Source organism: Camelina sativa, chromosome 6 (assembly GCF_030686135.1).
Source record: "Camelina sativa cultivar CO46 ecotype springtype chromosome 6, ASM3068613v1".
NCBI classification, from domain to species: domain Eukaryota; kingdom Viridiplantae; phylum Streptophyta; class Magnoliopsida; order Brassicales; family Brassicaceae; genus Camelina; species Camelina sativa.
In genome coordinates, this window is record NC_141885.1 from 12,057,455 (window position 1) to 12,080,293 (window position 22,839).

The window sequence follows — 22,839 nt, forward strand, 5'->3', positions numbered from 1 at the left end:
TTTGCTCGCGACTCTTGGGGGACTTTAGTTCTCCTAGTACCGCCATATTCTAAGACTTTGTAGCTTGGGACTTTGGTTGATATATCGACTTCGGATGACGATCCGAAGGCGCGCTGTAGGGTGACGACCTGAGAGACGAATATTGGATTTCTCCTAATATATTATGGCATGCGGGTTTAGGCCCGATGAGGAGCCAACATTATGGCATGCAGACTTAGGTCTGATGAAGAGCCAATAAAAAACTCAAGGTTTAGGCCTGTGAGTAAAGGAAAGTCCAAAAGTCGAGAGCAAATAACGCCTGGAGCGTGAATCTATCACCTAGAGGTGACCTTTCGTATATCGGTCGGAGGAGTGCGGGCCGTGGAGTCGGTAGCACATGAGTCCTTGGCTGAGTGTTGTTCGAGATTTGAGGACGAATCTATTTTGGTGGGGGAGAATTGTAATGCCCGCGAACCAAATTTCTGCGTTTTGGGGGTGGGTGTCGATCGACACCCATGATGGTGTCGGTCGACACCACTTATTTCTGGTTCGACCAGATTTATTTTAATTGTCGATATTGGTCGGTTTGGTTTAGGGAAAACCATATAATCAAGGTATTTAAGTAAGAAAACGACCTAGGTCGTGTTGGATTTTTGTCTCAAGCCGTTTTTGAGAGATTACAGAGAGAAGAGGAGGGAAACTGTTCTTAAGGTTTTAGAGAAGGAGAGAAACGACCTAGGTTGTGAGATTTGAAGGTGTTTTTGGAGAGATCTTGCTGTGAGAGTGAAGATCCAAGGCTAGGAACGTGGTGGGAAGGTTTTTGTGGTGGTAGCTTCGTCTTTTGGGCTTAGATCTCTTTGTTGGCTAAGGTGAGTGCATGACCATGGCTTATCTAAGCTAAGATCTCTGTTTCTGTGATATTGTGTGTTGTTTGGTTGTTTGTTTTGGTTGTATGTGAGTTTTTCGTAGGTCCTGAGGCTTGGATTCGTTCTTGGGATTGTGTGGGAAGAAAAGGAGCAGTTTGGAGGCGAGATTCGGAGGTTCTGTTCGAAGGAAACACTGCTCGACGGTGGTGTTGGTCGACACCAATATGGTGTCAGTCGACACTAACGCGAGGACGGCTCGGGAACTTAGCGAGTATCGGTCGACACCATGTAGAGGTGTCGGTCGACATCGTTAGGGTTTCGGGATTGTCGAGCAGGTGTCGGTCAACATCGTTAGGGTTTCGGGATTGTCGAGCAGGTGTCGGTCGACACCCAAGTGGTTTTGGTCGACACCAGATTACCAGTGTCGGTCGACACCTTCTGGTATCGGTCGACACTCTTTTGACAGTAACCGGATCGTGTCGGGTCACTTGTTCATGTTCCTGGTTTGCTTTATTGTTGTTGTTTGTGGCATGAGAGATCTTATTGCTTGTGTGTATAGCCCAGTAGATGGGACGATTGCCTCACTGAGTATTTATCAAATACTCATGCATCTCAATTTCTGTTTGTGGTGCAGGTAAAGGCAAAGTGTGATCATGGAATCAAGGCAATGAAGAGGAAGATGTTCTAAGGACTCGATTGGATGTTGTCTGGCATTGCTAGGTTGCTACAGTTGGGTCTTTAGAACTTGCTAGGTTGCTGGTTCCTTGGTGTCCTGTTGTTTGACATTGAAATGGTTAGGACTGGTTATTGGTTATTCTATTATGGATTATTATTGGATTATTGGTTCTGTTGGTTATTTAATTGGTATTGTTATTCCGCTGTTGTTTGTGATTGCGGTTAGGTGGCTAGTGGGTATGGGACCACTAGTCATAGATATTTATTATGATTATTATATTATTATTATTTATTATTAAAAAAAAGGGTCAGGTCGTTTCAAGTGTAGTAAAGTTTATAGGGATAGGATAGACGATTTTGTGTTCTTGATCGCTTAGGATTTCTTAGCTTTTATATTTATGTTTTATAAATTCCCTTCTAGATTGGTGTTCTTAATGCTATCAACAGACCGAGAGGTTGAGATTAGATCTAAGGTGTTTTACCATCAAGAGGCGTAGATGAAATGCTTGAATCAATCAATGCTAGAGATTTACTCACTTAGCCTAACAAATTAGATGAGTAAGGGGTTTATTGACAATAATGGATCTGTTTGTATTGTCTGCTTGGTCATGTTTCTCTAACGAGAGTTGGGTAGGGAAGTGACTAAGGTTGATTGTTTTTATCACGAGAGTGTTTTAACAAGATTTTAGAGATTCATTTTCTAGGGAATATCTGCTTGATGCGTGTAGGACATCCGTACTGCTTAGGAACACTTAGGAGTCGAGTACCCCTTTAGATTGGTTGCATTTTTATTCATAACTCGATCACTTACCCGAACAGGTACACGATCACCTGCTTCGAGTAGCCCTTTCTCTATTTTACCCGAACACATTACACTACAAAATTTGATTTTACGCTTCTTTCTCTATTTTAGATCTTCAAGGCATATTTTTTTTTTTAGATTTTGTTATTCTTCATATGTTGATTATTGATTGACACTGTTGATGTCGATGGTAAATAAAGTGCTCGATTTCAAAGTAGATTTATTTCTAACAATTATATATATATATATATATATATATATATATATATATATATATATATATATTTGTGTTTCTAAATTTTTTTGTATGTATTTGTGACTTTATTATCAGGAAACCTAAGATACAAGCACAAAAGATGTGACACTTAAGTTATTTTGATATCCCAAAAGATTTTGAAATTGGAGTTATGTCGTGTCTATCTCGCCAAAGAAAAACGGATCAACAACTATTGTAACCTGTGTATGTATATATTAATGTGATATATTGGTGAAAATCGGAAAATATCAAATTATATTGATATAATTATTATATATAAAATAATAAAATCATGAAAATACTAACGAGAATTTTAGTTATTTAATTTGATCTCTCATGTATCAAATAAGATATAGATTTTAATGAAACATTTAGTTGTAAAAGTTATATTTTACTTGATAAAAATTTGAAAAACTGATTTGATACCTTCTCTCTGGAGGCCTACAACAGATGTGCTATATCTTGAGGAAGCTGTGGGATGCAAAATACCTTGGCCAATGGAGAAGGTGCTTTTGTATAAGGATCCAGTCGCTTCCGAAGATGTATCCATGGTAAAGTGATACATATCTAATCATTTATCTTCTTACATTTCTAATCTTCTTTTCTTGTGATGAAGTGATATATCTCTAATCATTATCTTCTTACATTTTAGCAAAAAAAGGAAAGTGAAATATATGATTGGACTAATGAAGACGATGAGGTTATTGCTGAAGGTGTTGTGTGCTCAACTAAATCCAAAGAGAAGGTTAACAATATACCTCTAGGTCCAAGTGCTGTTTGTATTGAAGTTGTGAAGGTTTTCAATGATAATGCTCATTTGTGGAGGCTAACTACTGAAGCTAGTTTAATTGGTGATGCAATTAACGAGAAAATCGCATGGCCAGTCCTAAAGATTGACGTCACGGCTACAACCACCTACAGATGCAACACAATTGGTATGTTATTTCATTTGTTTGTCTGTTGATTGATGTTGGAACTATCATTGATGTTGGAACTTGCTTCTATTATTTGCTTTGAGTTGTAGAGTCCAGGCAGCAATAGTTCCACCAGAAGTTCAAAGCAGAAGTGTTATCTTTTAGATTGCAGCAACTATGGATGTAAGGTAGCTGAAGGAAGAGTAGTTTCAACAGATCCGAACGACTCCTGCCATCATGTACTCATAGGTCCAAATGCAAGCAAGGTCTCGGTTGAAGTGGCTAAGATTTGTATAGCAAAGGTGTGGAGGCCAAATTCAGAGATTGAAACCATTTCTGATGCAATAGGTTCAGTTGTAGCATGGCCAAATGATAAAATAAAGTTTGTGTGAATGGATGGGTTATGATGTTACAATTGTTGGAATTTTTATTTTAATTTGTATTGTAATTGTAATGGATTTTTATTATGGTTAATGACTGATTAGCAATTGTTGGAATTTGACCAGTGCTCGGAATTTCAAAAATTAAACTGGTCATTGCTAATTAAACTGGTTTGGAGATTTCAAAAATTAAACCGGTTTGGAGATTTCAAAAATTATGGCTAATTAAACCGGTACTGGAAATGTCTTTATTAATCCGGTTTGGAGATGTCTTAAACCAGTTATGGAGATTTCGAAAATGTAACCATTTTGGAGATTTCAAAAATTAAACGGTTCGGAGATTTCGAAAATTAAACCGGTTTGGAGATGTCTAAATTAAACTGGTGATGGAAATTTCGAAAATTAAACCGGTTTAGAGATGTCTAAATTATGTCTAAATTATGTTCAAACCGGTTTAAGATGATATAAGCATCATCCCATCGATTATGTCTAAATTAAACCGGTTTCAATTATGTCAAAACTAAACCGGTTATGTCTAAACCGGTTTGCTAAAAATTTGTATTTTTGTGCTTCATTTGTGCTCTATACTCAAAAACATATAGTTAAAACCCTAAACTTCAAACATTATAGTTTAATTTCTAAATCCTAAAGTATAAAACATAAACACTAAACTCCAAAGTCTAAACCCTAAACCCTAAACCCTAAACCCTAAACTAAGACTTAGTGTTGGAATACTAACTTATACTAATTGTTCTTAATTATACAATTTATAATTATAAGAAATAATATTCAGAAACATTGAAAACCTTATTTTGATATTTTTTTAAAAAATAATTTATTTTATATGCTTATTTTTGTATTTAAAATGAAAAAACAACTCTTAACCAATGAGAATTCACCTCCTAGATTATAGGAAGAATCCTACACCGTTGGATAGCGCCGACTATGATCTCAGCCGTCCTTTCTTATTGTAGACGCAATTAATGTACACCATTGATCTGTCTTGCTAACTTTGATCTGGCCCGTTTATTGTTCTTACCCAATAAGCAGTAATCACCGAGATTGCAATCTGGGTGAAACCTACACCGTTGATCTGTCTCGCTAACTTTGATCTGAGCCGTTATTATTCTTAGCCAATGATCAGTCATCACCAAGATTGCAATCTTGCGAAACATACACCGTTGATCTGTGTCGCTAAGCTTACAGAACACAACTCATCTTTAGGGTTTACCAAAACTTCCCCATCTCTTCCTTTGTGTTCACCAAATCGTTTCAGAACGGATCCAAATGGATAAGACGTGGATTTTGCTGCCAAGGAATAGCATCGAGTACTTAGAAGGAGCAACGAAATTCGCCAATTGATCAGCAAGAAGATTGGGCAATCTGTCTGAAATGCTATGCCCATGTAGAGATTGCCGCAATGTATGCCATCAGTCGATAGATGAAATTGTTGAGCATCTAGTGATAAGGGGTATGGATAAGAAGTATAAGACTTCTTGTTGGAGTATTCATGGTGAAAAAAGAGCGTCTACAGAAGACAGTGGTCCTCAACACGAAACAGAAGCATTTGACTTGTTTAAGACAGTATTCATGGTGAAGGTGAACCAAATCTGAGGAATGATGATGAAGCATTAGAGGGAAACGATGGTGAAGCAATAGAGGATACTGAGTTTAGGAAAAAGTTAAGAGAAGCTGAAACTCCATTGTACTCTGATTGTATCAAATACACAAAGGTTTCAGCAATTATGGGACTTTACAGATTCAAGGTTAAGAGTGGTGTGTCAGAGAACTACTTTGATCAGCTGTTGTATTTAATTCAGGATATGTTACCTGAAGACAATGTACTGCCGAAGAGTTTAGCTGCAATCAAAAAATTTCTGAAGATATTTGGTTTCGGATACGAAGATATTCATGCTTGCAAGAATGATTGCATCCTATATAGGAAGGAGTTTGAGAAGTTAGACAGTTGTCCAAGATGCAAAGTTTCAAGATGGGAGAAGGATAAGCACAGTAATGATATGAATGCTACATGGGCACAAGTGAATGCTACATGGCCAGACTTTGCTGCTGAACCAAGGAATCTTCGACTTGGAATTTCTACAGATGGGATGAACCCTTTCTCCATGCAAAACACCAATCACAGCACATGTCCAGTGTTGTTGGTGAACTATAACACGCCTCCGACTATGTGTATGAAGGCTGAAAATATAATGTTGACTTTGTTGATCCCTGGTCCAACAGCTCCTGGGAATAACATAGATGTTTACTTGGCACCACTAATAGACGATTTAAAAGATTTGTGGGCTGAGGGTATTGAAGTCTACGACTCATTTGCGAAAGCGAATTTCACACTTAAAGCCATGCTGCTTTGGAGTATCAGTGACTATCCAGCCTTAGGAACATTGTCTGGATGTAAAGTGAAGGGGAAACAAGCCTGCAATGTATGTGGAAAAGATACACCTTCCAGATGGCTAAAGTTTAGCCATAAGTTTGTCTATATGAGGAATAGAAAGAGACTACCGCCTGGCCATCGTTATAGATATAAAAAAGCTTGGTTTGACAACACTATTGAGGAAGGGAATGCTAAAAGGATAGAAACTGGCGATCAAATATATGAGACACTACAAGCTTTTAGGAATGATTTTGGAAAACCTCTAGAGAAGGAAATTAAAAGAAAACGAACTGATGTGGTGGATCAAGAAGAGTGTGAAGAATCAAATGATCTATGGCGGTGGAAGAAGAGATCAATATTCTTTGAACTACATTACTGGAAGGTAAAGTAAAGTAATTGAACTATATTGTCTAATTGTTGGATCTGAATAAGCTAGCCTAACAGTTTATTCCTTCATGTGTTAGGATTTGCCTGTTCGTCATAATATTGATGTTATGCACGTAAAAGAAAATGTGTCGGCTGCTATATTGTCTATCTTGATGCAAAGTGCTAAGTCAAAAGATGGTTTGAAAGCAAGAAAAGACTTAGAAGATATTGGAATCAGAAATCACTTGCACACAGAGGTTAGGGGAAAGAAAACATACTTACCTCCAGCAGCCTACTGGTTATCCAAGAAAGAAAAGACCATTTTCTGCCAAAGGTTATCTAAGTTTAGAGGTCCTAATGGTTATTGTGGTAATATTGCGAATAGTGTTTCAGTTAACCCTCCAAATATAGGTAGTTTAAAGTCGCTTGATCATCATGTCCTAATACAGAACTTGTTACCGGCTACATTAAGAGGGTTGTTACATAAGGGTCCTAGGATTGCCATCAATAGATTATGCAATTACTTCAACAGGTTGTGTCAACGCATCATCGACCCGGAGAAACTAATGACAATGGAGACAGAGTTTGTAGAAAACAATGTGTCAACTGGAACGCTTCTTCCCTCCATCCCTTTTTGATATCATGTTCCACCTTCCAATTCATCTATCAAAAGAGGCACGTTTGAGAGGACCGATACACTTCCTCTGGATGTATCCCTTCGAAAGGTTTATGTACTCATTTGCTTCAATATATGTATTCCTGCAATTATGTTCAACTAATATTCATTTCTTGACTAAGTTATAGGTACATGAAAACACTTAAGGGTTTTGTTAAGAATCATGCAAGGCCAGAAGCATGCATGGCTGAGGGGTATTTAGCTGGAGAATGTGTTGCCTTTTGTTTAGAGTTCATTAATGATTCAGTACCAGTTCTAGAAACAGTTAATTGCAATGAAGATATTGAGGCTGATAGAGGCGTGGTTGAAGGTCGACTTCTGCATAAGGGTATAGAAGTTACCCTATCAGATAAAGATAGAGACACTGCACATCGCTATGTGCTAATGAACATGGCATCTGGATCCTTATATTGAGTAAGAGGTAACCCTTTATGTTTCATCTACTAAGTATTATTATAATTTCATTCTCAAAACTGTTGTTTAATGTAAAATCAGGATGCATTTGGAAAAATTACAAGGTAATGATGCTCGATGTGCTAAAAATGAAACTTTGTTATGGAAAAAGCATATTGAGCAGTTTGCACAATGGCTTAAAATAAAGGTTTCCAGATGCAACTTGTCTTCTTGATTATTTGTTATACAGCTTGTTAAATTGACTGATTAGCTTGTTAGCTTCATGATAATGTTTTGCTTGATGACTGGTTAGCTTATCTTGTAGCTTGATGGCTGGTCTTCTTGGACCAGTTTGTTAGCTTATCTTGTAGCTTGATGAATGGTTTCTTGGGACAGATTGGTAGGTTCATGATCATGTTTTGATTAATGACTGGTTAGCTTAGCTTGTAGCTGGATGACTAGTTTTCTTGGCACAGATTGTTAGTTTCATGATCATGTTTTGCTAAGTGACTGGTTAGCTTAGGTTGCGTCTTGATGACTGGTATTCGTGATTATCATTTTAGTACTTCAGCTTGATGATCAAGGATATAATTTTACTGTGGCAGATTCATTTAGACTCAACAAAGAGTCATTCTAAGGAGATAAGGTGGTTGGCATTTGGACCAAGAAATGTTGCTTTAGCACATAAAGGATTTATCGTTAATGGGCAACGGTTTCACACAGATGCGGTTAAGCGGAAGACAGAAAATAGTGGAGTAACTTATGAAGCATTTAGCATGTGTAGATCAAGTGCTCGAGATATGAGACAAGTCGCTGATATGCTTACATATTTTGGAGTGATAAAGGAGATTTTACTTATGGACTATCACATGTTCAAAGTGCCGCTGTTTAGATGCTATTGGGCCAACACAGGGAATGGTGTGAAGGAGGAAGATGGTTTCACTCTTGTCAACCTTCATATGAACCAAACAGCCTATTTGAAAGATCCATTCATTCTACCTTCTCAAGCAAAACAGGTTTTCTATTCTAGGGAAGATGATAATTCAAATTGGCATGTTGTTATGAGAGCACCACCTAGAGGCTATCATGAGTTGGAAACATAAGAGGATTTAGGTGTTGCACCTTTGCCTGTCCAAGAAGTCGATGATTTGTTTGATGAAGCTTGTGATGATGATAGTGTTTATGTTAGGGATGATTGTGAAGGCTTGTTAGTGGTAGATTGATAGGTGTTTGTGATTTTTGTAAACAATGAAATTTGTTATGGTTATCTAAACATTTAAATATATTTAGATATTTTGTATTAATTAATTTGGTTTTTTTTTACAAATATTCAAAATTAATTAATTATTTTAAATAATTAATAATTCGTAATTCATTTTAATAAATAAATTTTGAATAATTTCAAAACAAACTAATAACACCAAATATTTTCTATCTTTGCTATAGGTAAAATCCAAGTAATGGGTTTTAATAACATTTGTATCACGTTATTATAAATATTAACAATTGCACAGTATACAACGTTATCGTCGTATATTTAACTATAGCAAACCAGCTAACCGCTATTAAAAGTGTCTAACCTACTATAACGGGCGATCTCAGAGCGTTTTAGGAAACGCTATAATTGTAAACTCATAGCGTTTAACTGCCGCTATTAATACCCACATTTCCTGTAGTGAAAGTGATTTTTAGCCTCACATACTATTTTTACTTTCGTGGGTTTTGTATGATGAGTTTTTGCAGATTAAAAATCTTCGAACATGTTGCGTGATCCACCTAGAATGGCGGGTTTGGACTATAAAACCAACACTAAAACGATTAGTTTATTTCATATACTATAAATTTGTAATCATAGTAAGTATTTTAAAATTTTATATTCTATCTATTAACAAATTTAATGTAATTAGGTTCTAAACTGTATAAAACGTAAGAAGAAGAAAAAACATTCTAAACAAAATTATAAATTAATTTGACAAAAGTTAATTAACTAGGAATTGGAAAACTAAATAAATTAAAAATTATTATTTAAAATACAATAATTTATAATTTAGTCTTGCGGTGGACCGCGGGTAAAAACCTAGTTTTTAACTTTTTATTAACAATTTCAAAACCTTAAATTATGTGGAATCTATTTATTTTGACAAATAAAGAGGTTTTTTATAAAAAAAAATCCAAAAACTGAATACTCCCAAGATTTGGATTTTTGGATTATATGGTTAGTATCCAGTTTTTGGATTATATGGCTAGAGTTTTAACCTTGATACAAAAACTGTATAACCACTGTATACAGTTTTTGGATTTTTGGATTATATGGCTAGAATTTTTACATTCTTTCGCTGAAAAAATAGTTTATAGTTAACCACTCCCTAGCTTACTTTGTTTGCAGTTTTTTATCTTTAAAAGTTAGTTGTCCACTACCTAATTTTTATTTCCAGTTCTTAAAAAAATATGTGATGCCAGTCAATTCTTATTTCAAATCTTGATACAAAATGATGCTCTTATTTAACTCATAATATATTAAATCCTGTATTCGATCTTTTTTTTAATGTTTATCTTCACATGGATAAACTTAAAGAAATATACTATTTTTAAATGCAACATCAAAGAAGACTCGTTTAGTTACTTCAGATAATATATGTTAGAGATAAGAGATGCTGTTTTAAAACCCCAATTTCTCTGATCACAATAGTCGATTTCATCAATCGGTAACAATCTACGCATGATCAAGGTTTATGTTTGGTCCAGAAAACTTTTGTTGAAGAGGAAACAGAAATAAGTTCTTGTTCGTATAGTTTCCTTTGAGTAATAAAGAATTTTTGGGAGAAGTAAGTTCCTTTAGGCTCCATGACTATCTTCATGACCTGTTATATAAGGAAGTTTTTATGAATCTGTGACTTATTGTACAAGACATGGATTGGTTACATGACTACATAATGGTTTCTCAGTTCTACGTCAAAATCAAAAGAGAAGTGTGGTCCATTATTCTTTACACTTCCATGCTTCTTGTAGAGAAACTAAGGGCGATGACTCTCACCTCTAAGCTCGAATCCTCCGTTCTCGATATTTCTCCCGACGTGGGAAGGCCAAAGAAGAGGCTTTGATGAAGCAAAAATTGTTGGATCCTCTCTCTTTTTCGTCAACAAACTATGACGAGGTGATTCAAGAGGAGTTTAAACCACACTGGATCATTGGGATTGACCCTAACTTTTCCGGAGCTTTGGCCGTGCGGAAATTCGACAAAACAGGATCTTGTTGTTCTGCTCAGGTGAATGGCTACTTTAGTTTACTTTTTTCATAAGAAAATTAAGTTTCTTCTGAAATCCTAGAGGTGTGATATTAAAAGATTCTAGGGTTTATGAAGTTTACTTAATATATTATCATTATTATGTAGGGTAATCTCAGGACATGCACTTGGTTAAACATAATTTTTATTTAGAAGGTTCGATTGGTATCTTTAGGAATTATATGAATGGAAATAATATATAAAAGATTTACGATTAACCTTTTTGTAAGTTGTAACTATTGAGCTGAGTGCGTTTGTTATCTATTCCTAACCTTAAAGTATATGATACAGGCTTTGTACACTGAATAAAATGAAAATTATATTGCACTTTAGTCAATTTGATATATTCCTCAAAATTGACCGAGTTTTGTGTGTTAAATCTGTATAGGTATATGATACCCCTAGGTTAAAGAGTTATTACGATGCAAACTCAATGGTACAACTGATTCGTACTCTAGGTGTTCCATCCCATAAGAATGATGTTTCATTGTGCTTTTGTTGTTGTCTTCTTTGCGTTAGATTCAAAAACAATTTGGTCCCTTCAATGATGCAGGAACCAAGGCATTTATGTCGCACTGGATTCCCTATTCACGAGAGGAAGGTGCCATGGTAAAAAATTAAACCATCTTTGTTTCTTCTCCTTGAATATTTATGATATGCAGTATTCAATAAACTTAAACATGTTTGTCTCTTTATCTCTTATAGGTTGCCTATAATGGAGGATATGGATATAGACTATGGAGAGGAATACTTCTCACTTCTCACATTTCTGTTAATCCGGTTGTTCCTTCTACATGGAAGAATCATTTTAGGCTTAGTTTTTGGAGCCTGGTACTAATGAAACATTCACTTTCAAACTTTTATGATTTCATGTCTAACCTCTAGCGCAGTTGCAATAATTCTGTTTTTGATTTCTTTTTTCATAGGATGCTAGCAGGAAAAGGGCATTGGAAATGTTTCCATCACTTCGTTCCCAACTCTCAAGGAAATCAGTGGACTGTGCTCGAGCTAATGCACTACTCACTGATGTATATGGTCAAGCTAAAAGTATAACAAAAATGAACTCATTTTCTCAAAATTTAGTGACATAAAACTATGTGAAAATGAGTAATAATATATATATATTGTAGAGCTGAAGGCTTAATTATATTATTGAGAGTGATTACAATATATATAGAGAGCATACAAGAGAGAATTAGGGATTAGTTAATGACTAAACTATCCTTTACATATTTATACTCTATATGCCCCATCAAGATGGAGGGAGTTGTTGAACACCAATCTTGTTGAAGAGGTGAAGAAAACGTGAGTGAGGCAAAGGTTTCGTTAGTGCATCTACTAACTGATCGTGAGTAGATAAATTATAACAAATGAAGTGGTAATCTAAGGCAAGATGCTTCATGCGTGAGTGAAAAACTGGGTTGGCACAGAGATAGGTGGCTCCAACATTGTCACAGTAAATTATCGGAGGAGCTGGTAGTCTAACGTCGAGTTCATGTAGCAGAGAGCAGACCTAGAGAACTTCAGACGATGTATTGGCCACAGCGCGATACTCAGCCTCAGTAGAAGATCGAGCAACACCTTTCGGTTTCTTGGAGGTCCAAGCAATAGGGGAAGTGCCCAAATAGAGAATATATGCATTGGTTGAGACATAATCAACCATGTCACCAGCCCAATCAACATCAGAGTAAGCACGAAGAGCAAGAGGAGAGTGGGTGTGCCTGCAAGATACCGGAGGACACGCTTGGCAGCTTGCCAATGAACATATGTGGGACGATGCATAAATTGTGACAACTTATTAACTGAATAGGCGATATCCGGTCTTGTAAAGGCTAAGTATTGCAAGCTACCAACCACCATGCAAAATTCAGATGGATTACCCAATACCGTGTTGGAGGTAAGAGAGAGCTTCGGGTAACTTGCCATGGGTGTGGATACAGGTTTGGACTCGTCCATCTTAGTGCGACAGAGGAGATCGTATATATACTTCCCCTGCATAAGGTGAAGACTGCGAGATGTATGAGTCGCCTCAATGCCAAGGAAAATGTCAAATCTGTTGGATCCTTCAGGGAGAAACAGCGAGACAAAGCATTTATGAAGTTTGTGACCCATGCGGTGGTATTGCCAGTGATAATTATGTCATCAACGTACACCAAAAAGTAGAGTGCGTGAGAGCCGTGAATGTAAATGAAGACGGACGTATCGGCAACAGAATTGGAGAAACCCATAGAACAAAGAAAATTCTTCAGTTCTTGATACCAAGCGTGTGGAGCTTGTTTGAGACTGTAGAGAGCCTTGTTTAAACGACAAACATGATGAGGATGATCAGGATCAACAAACCCCGGCGGTTGGGAGACGTATACTTCATCAGTCATAACACCTTGTAAAAATGCGTTGTTGACGTCCAATTGCTTGATCGGCCATGAATTTGAAACTGCAAGTTGTAGAACCATCCGAGTAGTGATAGATTTGACAAAGAGGGTGAATGTCTCTGAGTAATCCACAGCAAATTGTTGAGAGAATCCACGCGCCACCCATCTTGCTTTATACCTGTCAAGAGTGCCATCAGGAAGATACTTTAGGGTGAATATCCACTTAGTAGGAATCACATTTTGATGCGGCGTTGGGGGAACCAAATCAAAAGTGTGATTACAATTTTGAGCATTAAACTCAGCTCATATAGCACCATGCCATTTATCATCACGTAAGGCCTGGTTCACCGTCGTAGGAATTTGAGGTTTAAAGGTGGCTAAGAGACTAAACTTTGTTTTGGGTTTGGTGATATTGTTCTTGGCCCTAGTACGCATGGAATGGACATTTGTCGGAGGTTGTGGCGGGTTAGGTATGATGGGTTGAGGAGATGGGCTAGGAGTTGGAGTGTGAGAGGAAGAAGATATCGTGGGAGTTAAGGAGATGGAGGGATTCAGATTTATTGGACTGGTGGGCGTTGGGCTGGTGGTTTTTGGGCTTGTGGCTGTTGGGCTTGTATTTGGTGGATTGGGAGATTATGGAGAGTTGTGTGATGGACTTTGAGTATGGGCCTGAGTATCACTTACCTCATGTGTAGGGCCTGGAGAATTATTCATGTGACCACTTGTGGATTATCGTTTGATAACCCAGCATCGGAGGTCGCCGAAGACGACAACGATGGGATTTCGGTTGATAACCGGCGGTGAGAATCAGAGCTTGGGGGCGGCAGCGGAGCTTGGACGAGTGGCGACGGGGGAGATGAAAGAGGAATGAATTGAACAGAATTTTGTTGGGGAGGAGAAACCTGGTCAAGGTCGTGAGACGGTGGTGACGATACAGCGAAGGGGAACTGATCTTCAATGAATTGAACATGGCGGGAGACGTAAATGCGACCGGAGCTCCGCTCTAGACACAAGTACGCACTCTGGGTGAGTGAGTAGCCAAGGAAGACACATGTAATGGACCTTCAATCTAACTTGTTGACGGAATAGGGACGGAGCCACGGGAAGCAAGCACAACCGAAGACACGAAGCTTGAGATAGTTGGGAGATTGTTTGAACAGCTTCAAGTATGGCGACATGTTGTTTAGAACAGCGGTGGGTAAGCAATTTATCAAATACACGGCAGTGCTAAACGCATAGGTCCAGTACGATGTTAGAATCGAGGCTTGATGAAGCAGGGTGAGACCCATCTCAACAATGTGTCGATGTTAACGCTCGGCAAAACCATTATGTTTGGGTGTGTGTGGAGGAGAGGTGAGATAAGTGTGAAGATCAACAAAGTCGTCACTATTGTCGGAGTAGAGTGTTCAGATCTTGACTTGAAAACGATTTTCCACCAATGATTTGAATGAAATGAACGTATCTCGAACTTGTGATTTATGCTTCAACGGATAGAACTTGTGATTTATGTATAATGGTCAACAAAAATGAGATAATACTTGAAGTTGTCGACAGAGTTAATTTGAGAGGTCCAAACATTGGAATAAATATATTCAAGGGGAGTGGTAGACGTGATTGTGTTTGAAGAAAAGGGAAGTTTGTGACTTTTATTAATAAGACAATGAGAACAAGAGTTTTGTTTATTCGAAGAATTTGAATGTGGTAAGGAGGACAGAGAAATAAGAGTTTGCAAAACAGAAAAAAAGACGGATGACCAAGACGAGAGTGCCAAGAGGAGTAAGAGGTCTTTGATGTGGGTGAAGCAAAGAAGGAGGTGGGTATATCGGATGGAATTGGCCACTCGTTAAGCACGTTTTTAGTTCTGCCTTGGAGTAACCGTGCCCCCGAGCTGAGATCGTTCACCTGAAAGTAGGCATAAAAGAATTCCATAGACACCTGGTTAGCATTACACAATTGGTAAACCGATATCAGGTTCTTATGGAGATTAGGAACATAAAAAATATTGCGTAAAGCAAGAGAACGTGAGGCTGTAGGGAGGATAGATGAACCAGTATGTGAGATAGGTAGGCTTGAGCCATCCGCTATTGTAACCTCTTCACCCTCTGTTATAGGGCAGATGGAGAGTGAGATTGCTCAAATCAGTGGTAATGTGGTGAGTTGCACCACTATCAACAACCCATTGATTGGGATTGTAGGACATGGCAGCAATGTTCGTATGAGGGTTCTAAGGAGCAGATAGAGAGGCATATGACTGTGGCAGGGTCGAGTCAGGGCGATGTAGTTTCGGACAACGACGAGCACTGTGCCCAAACACACCACAGATTTAACACTTACCTTGGTAACCACGAGAGACTTGATCGGAACGAGGATAATACTGCGAGTGATGGGATTGCGAGCCACGGTAGTTGGTACGACCAAGTGAAGAACCCGAATAGCCTTGCTTGTTATGGCCATGAGCGTTAGGAGGACGATGACTAACCACATGTGCCGAGATTGGGATGGGTGAGTCAGGCGACACCACAACATGAATCTTGACTTCGTAGTTGAGGAGTTTTTCATGAACCTCAGTGATAGACAGTGTAGTATCACGATATTGGATCTGATCACCAATCTGTTTGAATTCATGTGGCAGGCCATCAACAATGAAATTGATCTGTTCCTTAGGATCCATCGGTTTGCCAAGAAGCACAAGTTGATCGAAGCGAGTGACAAACCCTTGAACAGATGCATCAATAGACTTGTTACCTTTCTTCCAGTGTTTGATCTGATGACGGATTTGTTGACAGTGTCCTCGACTCGGATTCGCATAGGTAGAAGAGAGTTTGGACCAGATCTCAGCAGACGTGGTCGTTGTGGAGAGAATAGGTTGCACCGTAACAGAGATAGCACCCAACAAGGCACTATAGATGAGTTGATCCTGTCGTTGCCAGGTAACATACTTTGGATTATGAGCAACGACATGATTAGATGTGACTGTCGGAAAAGGAGCAGAGATCGAGCCATCGAGATAGCCTGCAAGGCCGAAACCATTGAGTAAAGCGTGGACCTGACGACTCCACATGAGAAAATTATCGGCAGTGAGTTTGGTAAAACATTTGTCATGTTAACGCTAACAAGAGTAGTTTTATCGGGAAGGGAAACAGTTATGGAAACCATGACCGCTAAGAACAAGAAGAGAAAGAACAAGAAAAAGGGAAAGAAAGAAGAGCGGCTAGGTTATTTTGGGATTGATATAGCTCTGATACCATGTAGAGCTGAAAGCTTAATTATATTATTGAGAGTGATTACAATATATATAGAGAGAATACAAGAGAGAATTAGGGATTAGTTAATAACTAAGCTATCCTTTACATATCTATACTATATATATATATTGGGTGGTTTCTCTTATATATATATTGCCTCTCTTCTATGCTCCTTTGGCGCTGATTTTTTTTGGGAAAACTTTTCATTATTTTAAAAACAGTATTTTTAATTCTTATGTTGAAGTTCCCTCACAATCATTGTCTGCTTTTTACATTTATATAATTTTCAAGCACATTATGTTATATAATTAGCATGGTAATGAAATTTGAATTATATGTTGATAATGCCGGCCTCATAGAATATATGTTTGCGTATATATGCTTAACCAATTACAAAAGTGGTCAAGTGAGGATCGGAATTAAGTATAGAAACCATAGGAGATTATGACTAATAAAATCATATAACCACAGGAAATATATATATATATATATATATATAGATATACTTATAAATTAGTTAATTTTTCAATTAATCTATCTATGATTGTGATTGGATAGGCTGGAGATATAGATGGAGGGTTGATACGATAAATAACCATGGGGCTGGGAGAGAACCAAAAAAGTATGGTTTCATATACTCATGATGTTAATGGTGAGCATCGAGATCGGCTTGATCCTCATCTTCCCTTTGTTCATCATAAAGACTAGTGTGACACGGACTTCTACCAGTAATCTCTGTATAGACATAGTTTGAAATTGAGAAAAACATAAGAGCATCATTGATGGGAGAATTCTTCCATGTTTCTCAAAAAAAATAAAAAATATTTTATTTTATAACTAATAGAAAGGTGACAGATATAAAATTAAGGTGACAAACGTTTCTACTCCGAAAATTAAAGTAACAGTTCTCTTTTCTTCTCTTTTTTTATATTATTTTATTAATTTTCAATAAAAGAATTCTAGGAAAATAACGACCACTAATGATAATCTAATAACATTATATTCTATTTGTATAGCGGCCAGGCCGACACAAATTAGTTGGATGCCTAAAGCAAAAAAATAAATTATTCGAAACATGCATATTCGAGGTTCAAACTCGTCAGGTCCTGCATGTTTGAGAAGGACAATAACCACTGTACCACAACAGCTTTTCAAATATGATGCCTATAAATTTTAGTATATTATCTGCTGCTTAAAGCATGTGCTTTACAAGCTTTAGCTACGGACCAGGTCTGAATTGGTGGCCATACACAGTTTACGTGAATAAAAGTGAGGTGATCGTTCTATATCCCTCACATGACATTTTGATTATTCTACTCCCAACAAGACAGATAGTTTGGGCCTACAGATTTAACACAAAACTTTTCAGCCAATTAATAACCACACCAATACATTTATTTTCGAACAAAAACTACTTTTTTTTTTTGTTAAAATGCTTTCAATTTAAATTGTAGGGTAGGAAAAGTTTTACAGGGCCGAAGCCCAATTCGGAAGCCCGATAAGAAAATAAAGTTACTAGCCCATAGTTAAGAAAGAACCAAGTGTTGAACCAATAGTTGAAAATGAACCAGATTTACGGTTGAGAATAACCACCTCAAATCAGTCTCCTTTATTGCTTCTGAAGACAGACGAGAGGTCAATCAATGCAATCGTGAATCACGACAAGAGTTAGGTTTGTGAAGTTGTTGTTATCATCGCTCCTTTTCCAGAGAACCAGAGGTGCAAGAGAGATAGAGATTGTTCCAAGTTTGTGTCTCGTAGGCTGGATGCTTTGTTCCGGATGATAGTATCGATTTGACGAATAAGGAGATCAACAGTCGTGAAGCTGTTACGGTGAAGCCGTTGATTCCTCTCCGTTCAAAGCGTGTAGATTGTTGCTTGCCAACTTAAAAGCGCAAGTTTCCTTAAGTCGCGGGGGCCTCTGAATTGTAAGAGACTCTGAACTGTGCTGGACCAGGATCGAGAAGGGTGGATCCTGCATCGAGTCGCTATGGTTGACCATACCGTCCAGCTGAGAGAGCATTCAAACAGTAGATGGTCACGAGATTCAGGGAAGCTTCCACAGAGTAGGCACAGCGGATCAACCTGCAAACCCCAGTTGAGCAAACTCTAGTGGGGGATCTGTTCAACATGAATAACCAGGCCAAGAACATATGTTTGGGGATTCCTCCAGAGAACCACATTATAGTATGCCAAGGGACAGTTAGGACTATTTCCTTAATCGATGAGCAGATGGTTCCCGTATTATGGCGACCCTTGTAGGTGTCGTCAATCCAGCAAATGTAAGTATCCGGATCCTCTGTCAAAGTTAGAGTAGAAAGGTCTATATGGAGATTAACCTGTGTGTCTGATCGTGCATGTGGAAGGTTCCAGGTCCCTTGTCTCCACAGATTCGAGAGATGAATTCCTCGACGTATGCCCACCTGATAGATTCCATCTCGTTGGAGGTAAGTTGTCATTTTCCCCAGTTTGCTCCAGTGGTCAGTCCAAAACAAACACGATTTCCCATTTCCTGGTTTCATCTTAATCCAATCATAAGCCATTTCCCGAATCTTTAATAACTTTTTGGTTAACCAAGAGTGCTTGTTGTTTGCCTTTCTTGTACAGAAGCTACTAAGGTTTCCAGAGAGGACAACTCGCCTGAACCACGCTACCCATATTGAGCCAGATCGAAAGAAGATTAACCAGATAAGTTTTATCATACAAGCAGTATTCCATGTTTGCAAGTCCCGAATCCCTAAACCACCTTTCTGCTTTGTTAGAGTAACTGCCTCCCATGCGACTCGCGCAGAATGATGCCCCTCTGTTGACCCCTTCCATAAGAATGCACTTGACAGAGAATTGATGGTTCTAATACATTTTTTTGGCAAGACAAGACCAGAACACCAGAAGTTGGATATCCCAGCTATAACTGAGTTTAAAAGTTGGAGTCGACCTGCGAAAGAGAACGTTTTAGTTGACCATGCGTTGAACCGGCTCTTTACTCGCTGGATTAATGGCGCACAGTCCAACAAGGTGAGATTTTTTGTGCACAATGGTATTCCTAAGTATCTTATAGGCAGCTGACCATGAGTTATTCCCGTAAAGGTAATTATTTGGTCTATTTCAGTTTGGGAGAGTCCCGAAGTGAAGAAACTCGTCTTAGGAATGCTGATAGCAAGACCCGAGATGGCTTGAAACTCTTTCAGAACTTGAATGACATTGTGCACTGAGGATGCCGCCCCATCTGTGAAGATAAGCAAATCGTCAGCAAAACAAAGATGTGTAAGCTTCATTTCCTTGCATTTATGGTGGTAGCCAATCTTTCCTTCTTCTGCTACTTTGTCCAAGCAAGCTGACAACCATTTCATGGCTAGAACAAACAGATATGGCGAGAGGGGGTCTCCCTGGCGAAGTCCTCTTAGTCCTTTGAAGTAGTCGTGTACATGCCCATTGAAACCTACCGAGAAGGAAGGAGTGCATATGCATGCTTTAAGCCAGCGTAGGTAAGTCTCCGGCACTTCAATGCCTCTAAGGCAACTAAAAATGAATTCCAATCTAACCATGTCAAAAGCCTTAGCAATATCCACTTTAATGGTTATTCTTTTAGGCCCTTTTGCGTGATGATAACCATTTACCATCTCAGCAGCTAACAGAGTATTCTCCACTAACAGGCGACCTTTGATGAAAGTTGTCTGCTTTTTTTGTACCAGGTCAGGGAGAATCGGCTTCAATCTCGCTACTAGCAACTTAGAAACAATCTTATACAGTGTGTTTAAGCACAATATGGGTCGGAAGTCGGAAATGATAAAGGCTCCAGGTACTTTAGGGATTAGAGCAAGGATAGTCGCATTGGTCACCGAAGGAAGGAAAGAAGTGTGAAAGAACTTGAGAATGCTGGTCGTCACATCTGCTCCAAGAATGTCCCAAGAAGCTTTGTAGAAAGCTGAGGTAAACCCGTCCGAACCCGGAGCTTTGTTTACATTAAGTTTGAACATTGTCTTCTTACGTATATAAGAACATTGTCTTCTTAAGTTTGAACATTGTCTTCTTTACCCGTCCCTCCTACGTGTTCTCACTGCAAGGAGATTGGACATGTCATTCGCTATTGCCCTCTAGTTACACCTTCATGGACACAGTCGCAGAAAACAAAGGAAACAAACGAAACTGAGTCAAGTACGGATAAAGGAGCAGACACTACCAAGCTAAAAGGGAAAGGAAAGTCTGTATCCACTGCAGCTGCAAAAGCAAATAAACAAGACTCAAGTCCCCCTTCCTCCTCTTGTGCTCCTACCTCACCTAAAAACAAACCTTCAAACCAACCTTCAAACCAAACCAAAAACGTTAAACCAAAAAAACAATCAAACGATGCTCCCTCTCTTCTGCCAACCCCAGTTATCCAAACCTCTAACCCATATGACGTCCTAGCACCTTCTAACCAACCCCCTGTACCCATCCCTGAGCCCAATACCACTAACAACCTACCTTCTGATATGGTCATTGACCCGATCACGCCCCTTTGTCTTATTTCTGGAGATTCTCCTTCTACTCAAGGAGGGGAACCTCAAAGCTCCTAACCCCTTACCCGTTCCTATGTATATAAAACCTTTTTGTTGGAACGTTCGAGGTCTGAATGACTCGGATAAGCATCGGCCTTTTGCATCATGGCTAGCTATTAATAAGCCTACTTTTGGTGCTCTTTTAGAAACCCATGTTAAGGAACCAAACTCGAACCGAGTTATGAACCAAACTTGTCCTGGTTGGAGTTACACTTCGAATCATAACTCTGATGAGGATGGTCGAATTGTACTTATCTGGAAAGCCCCGGCAGATGTAACTGTCCATCATCAGTCAAAGCATCTCCTCACCTGTGAAATCACGATACAAGGTGGCCATCGCTTCTACTTCACAATTGTCTATGCTCCAAACTTTAGTGAAGAGAGAACTGACCTTTGGTGCGAACTCTTGAGACTACATCAAAGTTTGATGCTCGATAGTTTGCCTTGGGCACTTTGTGGAGATTTTAATCATATCATCCATCTAGCAGAGCACTCCAACCCGAGCATCAACCACTTCACCTCTCGCATGTTAGAGCTGCGAGATTGCTTCCTGCAGTTAGAGCTCTTTGACTTGCGTTTTCAAGGGCCTCTGTTCACCTGGACGAACAAAAGCACCACCAATCCGATAGCGAAGAAGCTAGACAGAGTTCTTGTTAACAATCACTGGCTCACCTTTTACCCTGATAGTGTGGTCTCCTTCCTAGCTCCAGACTTCTCTGATCATTCTCCCAGTCTCATAAATCTCCATGCTCCCCTTCCCACCTCAGGCACCAAACCTTTCAAGTTTTTCAACTTCCTCACCAAACATCCCAAATTTCGTCCCTTGATTGAAACTGCTTGGAATCTGATTGGAAGTACATCTCCCTTGGAGCCCTGTTTGTCCACATTGAATGCAAAACAAAAAACACTTAAAAGAGAGTTAAAAACACTTGCGAGAGAAAATTTCTCGGATATCCAAAACAGAGTTTGTGAGACTAACTGTTTACTGCAATCTGTGTAGGTTCAGGCATTGATGACTCCAACACCTGCACTATATGAACAAGAGAAGGAAATTCATGAAAAATGGATTTTTCTTAGAACAATCGAAGAGGCGTACTTCAGGCAAAGATCAAGAATAAACTGGCTCAAGGAGGGTGATCTCAACACTACTTACTTTCACAGAGTAATGCAGATGAGAAACGCGTTTAATGCAATCTGCTCTTTCACTTCTCCCTCGGGCTCCGTGATTGATGATCCCCTAGAGATGAGCTCCCTTGCGGTTAATCACTTCAAGACGCTACTAGCACCGTCAGTCCTGCAACCTGTGATTGTGCCCTTTGATTGGATCCATAATACTATCGCTTATCGATGCTCTCCAGACCTGAAGCAAGCAATGATCAAGATACCAACAAAAACTACTTGCGTTTTGGTTTTGACGTACGGTTTGATTTCAACTGATCTAAAATCAAAATCAATTTAAACCAAATATAATTAGTAACAAAAACGACTTGATCAAAAACCCCGACTCTACGACAAAAAAGGCAAAAAGACTTATACATAACAAATTCAATTCTCGCGGTTGAAAGTGACAGAATTAGAATAGTAGATGATCTTACAAACATAAGTCACTCTTCCACAGTTATACACAACAAGTTCATACGCACAGGCTCTCTCATCCTTTGGTGTGTCAATTATTAATTTCCATAGATCACAAAAGTAAAGT

The 22,839-nt window shown here is 38.6% G+C and overlaps 2 protein-coding genes and 3 pseudogenes across 2 annotated transcripts; all 5 read left to right on the top strand.

Moving 5' to 3' along the window:
• The first annotated feature begins 3,075 nt into the window (after window positions 1–3,075).
• LOC147942469 (uncharacterized) lies at window positions 3,076–3,884 on the top strand (annotated as a pseudogene).
• Window positions 3,885–5,159: 1,275 nt separating this feature from the next.
• Window positions 5,160–6,691, top strand: LOC147942470 (uncharacterized; annotated as a pseudogene).
• Window positions 6,692–7,227: 536 nt separating this feature from the next.
• On the top strand, window positions 7,228–8,922 carry LOC147942471 (uncharacterized; annotated as a pseudogene).
• Window positions 8,923–10,784: 1,862 nt separating this feature from the next.
• On the top strand, window positions 10,785–12,073 carry LOC147942472 (MutS2). Its single transcript, XM_087456068.1, has 5 exons — window positions 10,785–10,964; window positions 11,371–11,449; window positions 11,533–11,591; window positions 11,688–11,813; window positions 11,909–12,073. Exons 1-5 carry the CDS (start codon window positions 10,800–10,802, stop codon window positions 12,071–12,073), a joined length of 594 nt encoding a protein of 197 aa, XP_087312194.1. The 5' UTR covers window positions 10,785–10,799.
• Window positions 12,074–21,171: 9,098 nt separating this feature from the next.
• LOC147942473 (uncharacterized) lies at window positions 21,172–22,596 on the top strand. The gene is made up of 2 exons (XM_087456069.1): window positions 21,172–22,029; window positions 22,138–22,596. The coding sequence occupies exons 1-2, from the start codon at window positions 21,172–21,174 to the stop codon at window positions 22,594–22,596; spliced, it is 1,317 nt and encodes a 438-aa protein (XP_087312195.1).
• Window positions 22,597–22,839: the final 243 nt, after the last annotated feature.

Excerpts from the sequence above, each read along its gene's own strand:
- LOC147942473 (XM_087456069.1), top strand. The coding sequence starts at position 21,172 with ATGTATATAAAACCTTTTTGTTGGAACGTTCGAGGTCTGAATGACTCG. Across the intron at positions 22,030-22,137 it reads CCTGTTTGTCCACATTGAAT|GTTCAGGCATTGATGACTCC; the intron begins GCAAAACAAAAA and ends CAATCTGTGTAG.
- LOC147942472 (XM_087456068.1), top strand. The coding sequence starts at position 10,800 with ATGAAGCAAAAATTGTTGGATCCTCTCTCTTTTTCGTCAACAAACTAT. Across the intron at positions 10,965-11,370 it reads GATCTTGTTGTTCTGCTCAG|GTATATGATACCCCTAGGTT; the intron begins GTGAATGGCTAC and ends AAATCTGTATAG. Across the intron at positions 11,592-11,687 it reads CACGAGAGGAAGGTGCCATG|GTTGCCTATAATGGAGGATA; the intron begins GTAAAAAATTAA and ends TATCTCTTATAG.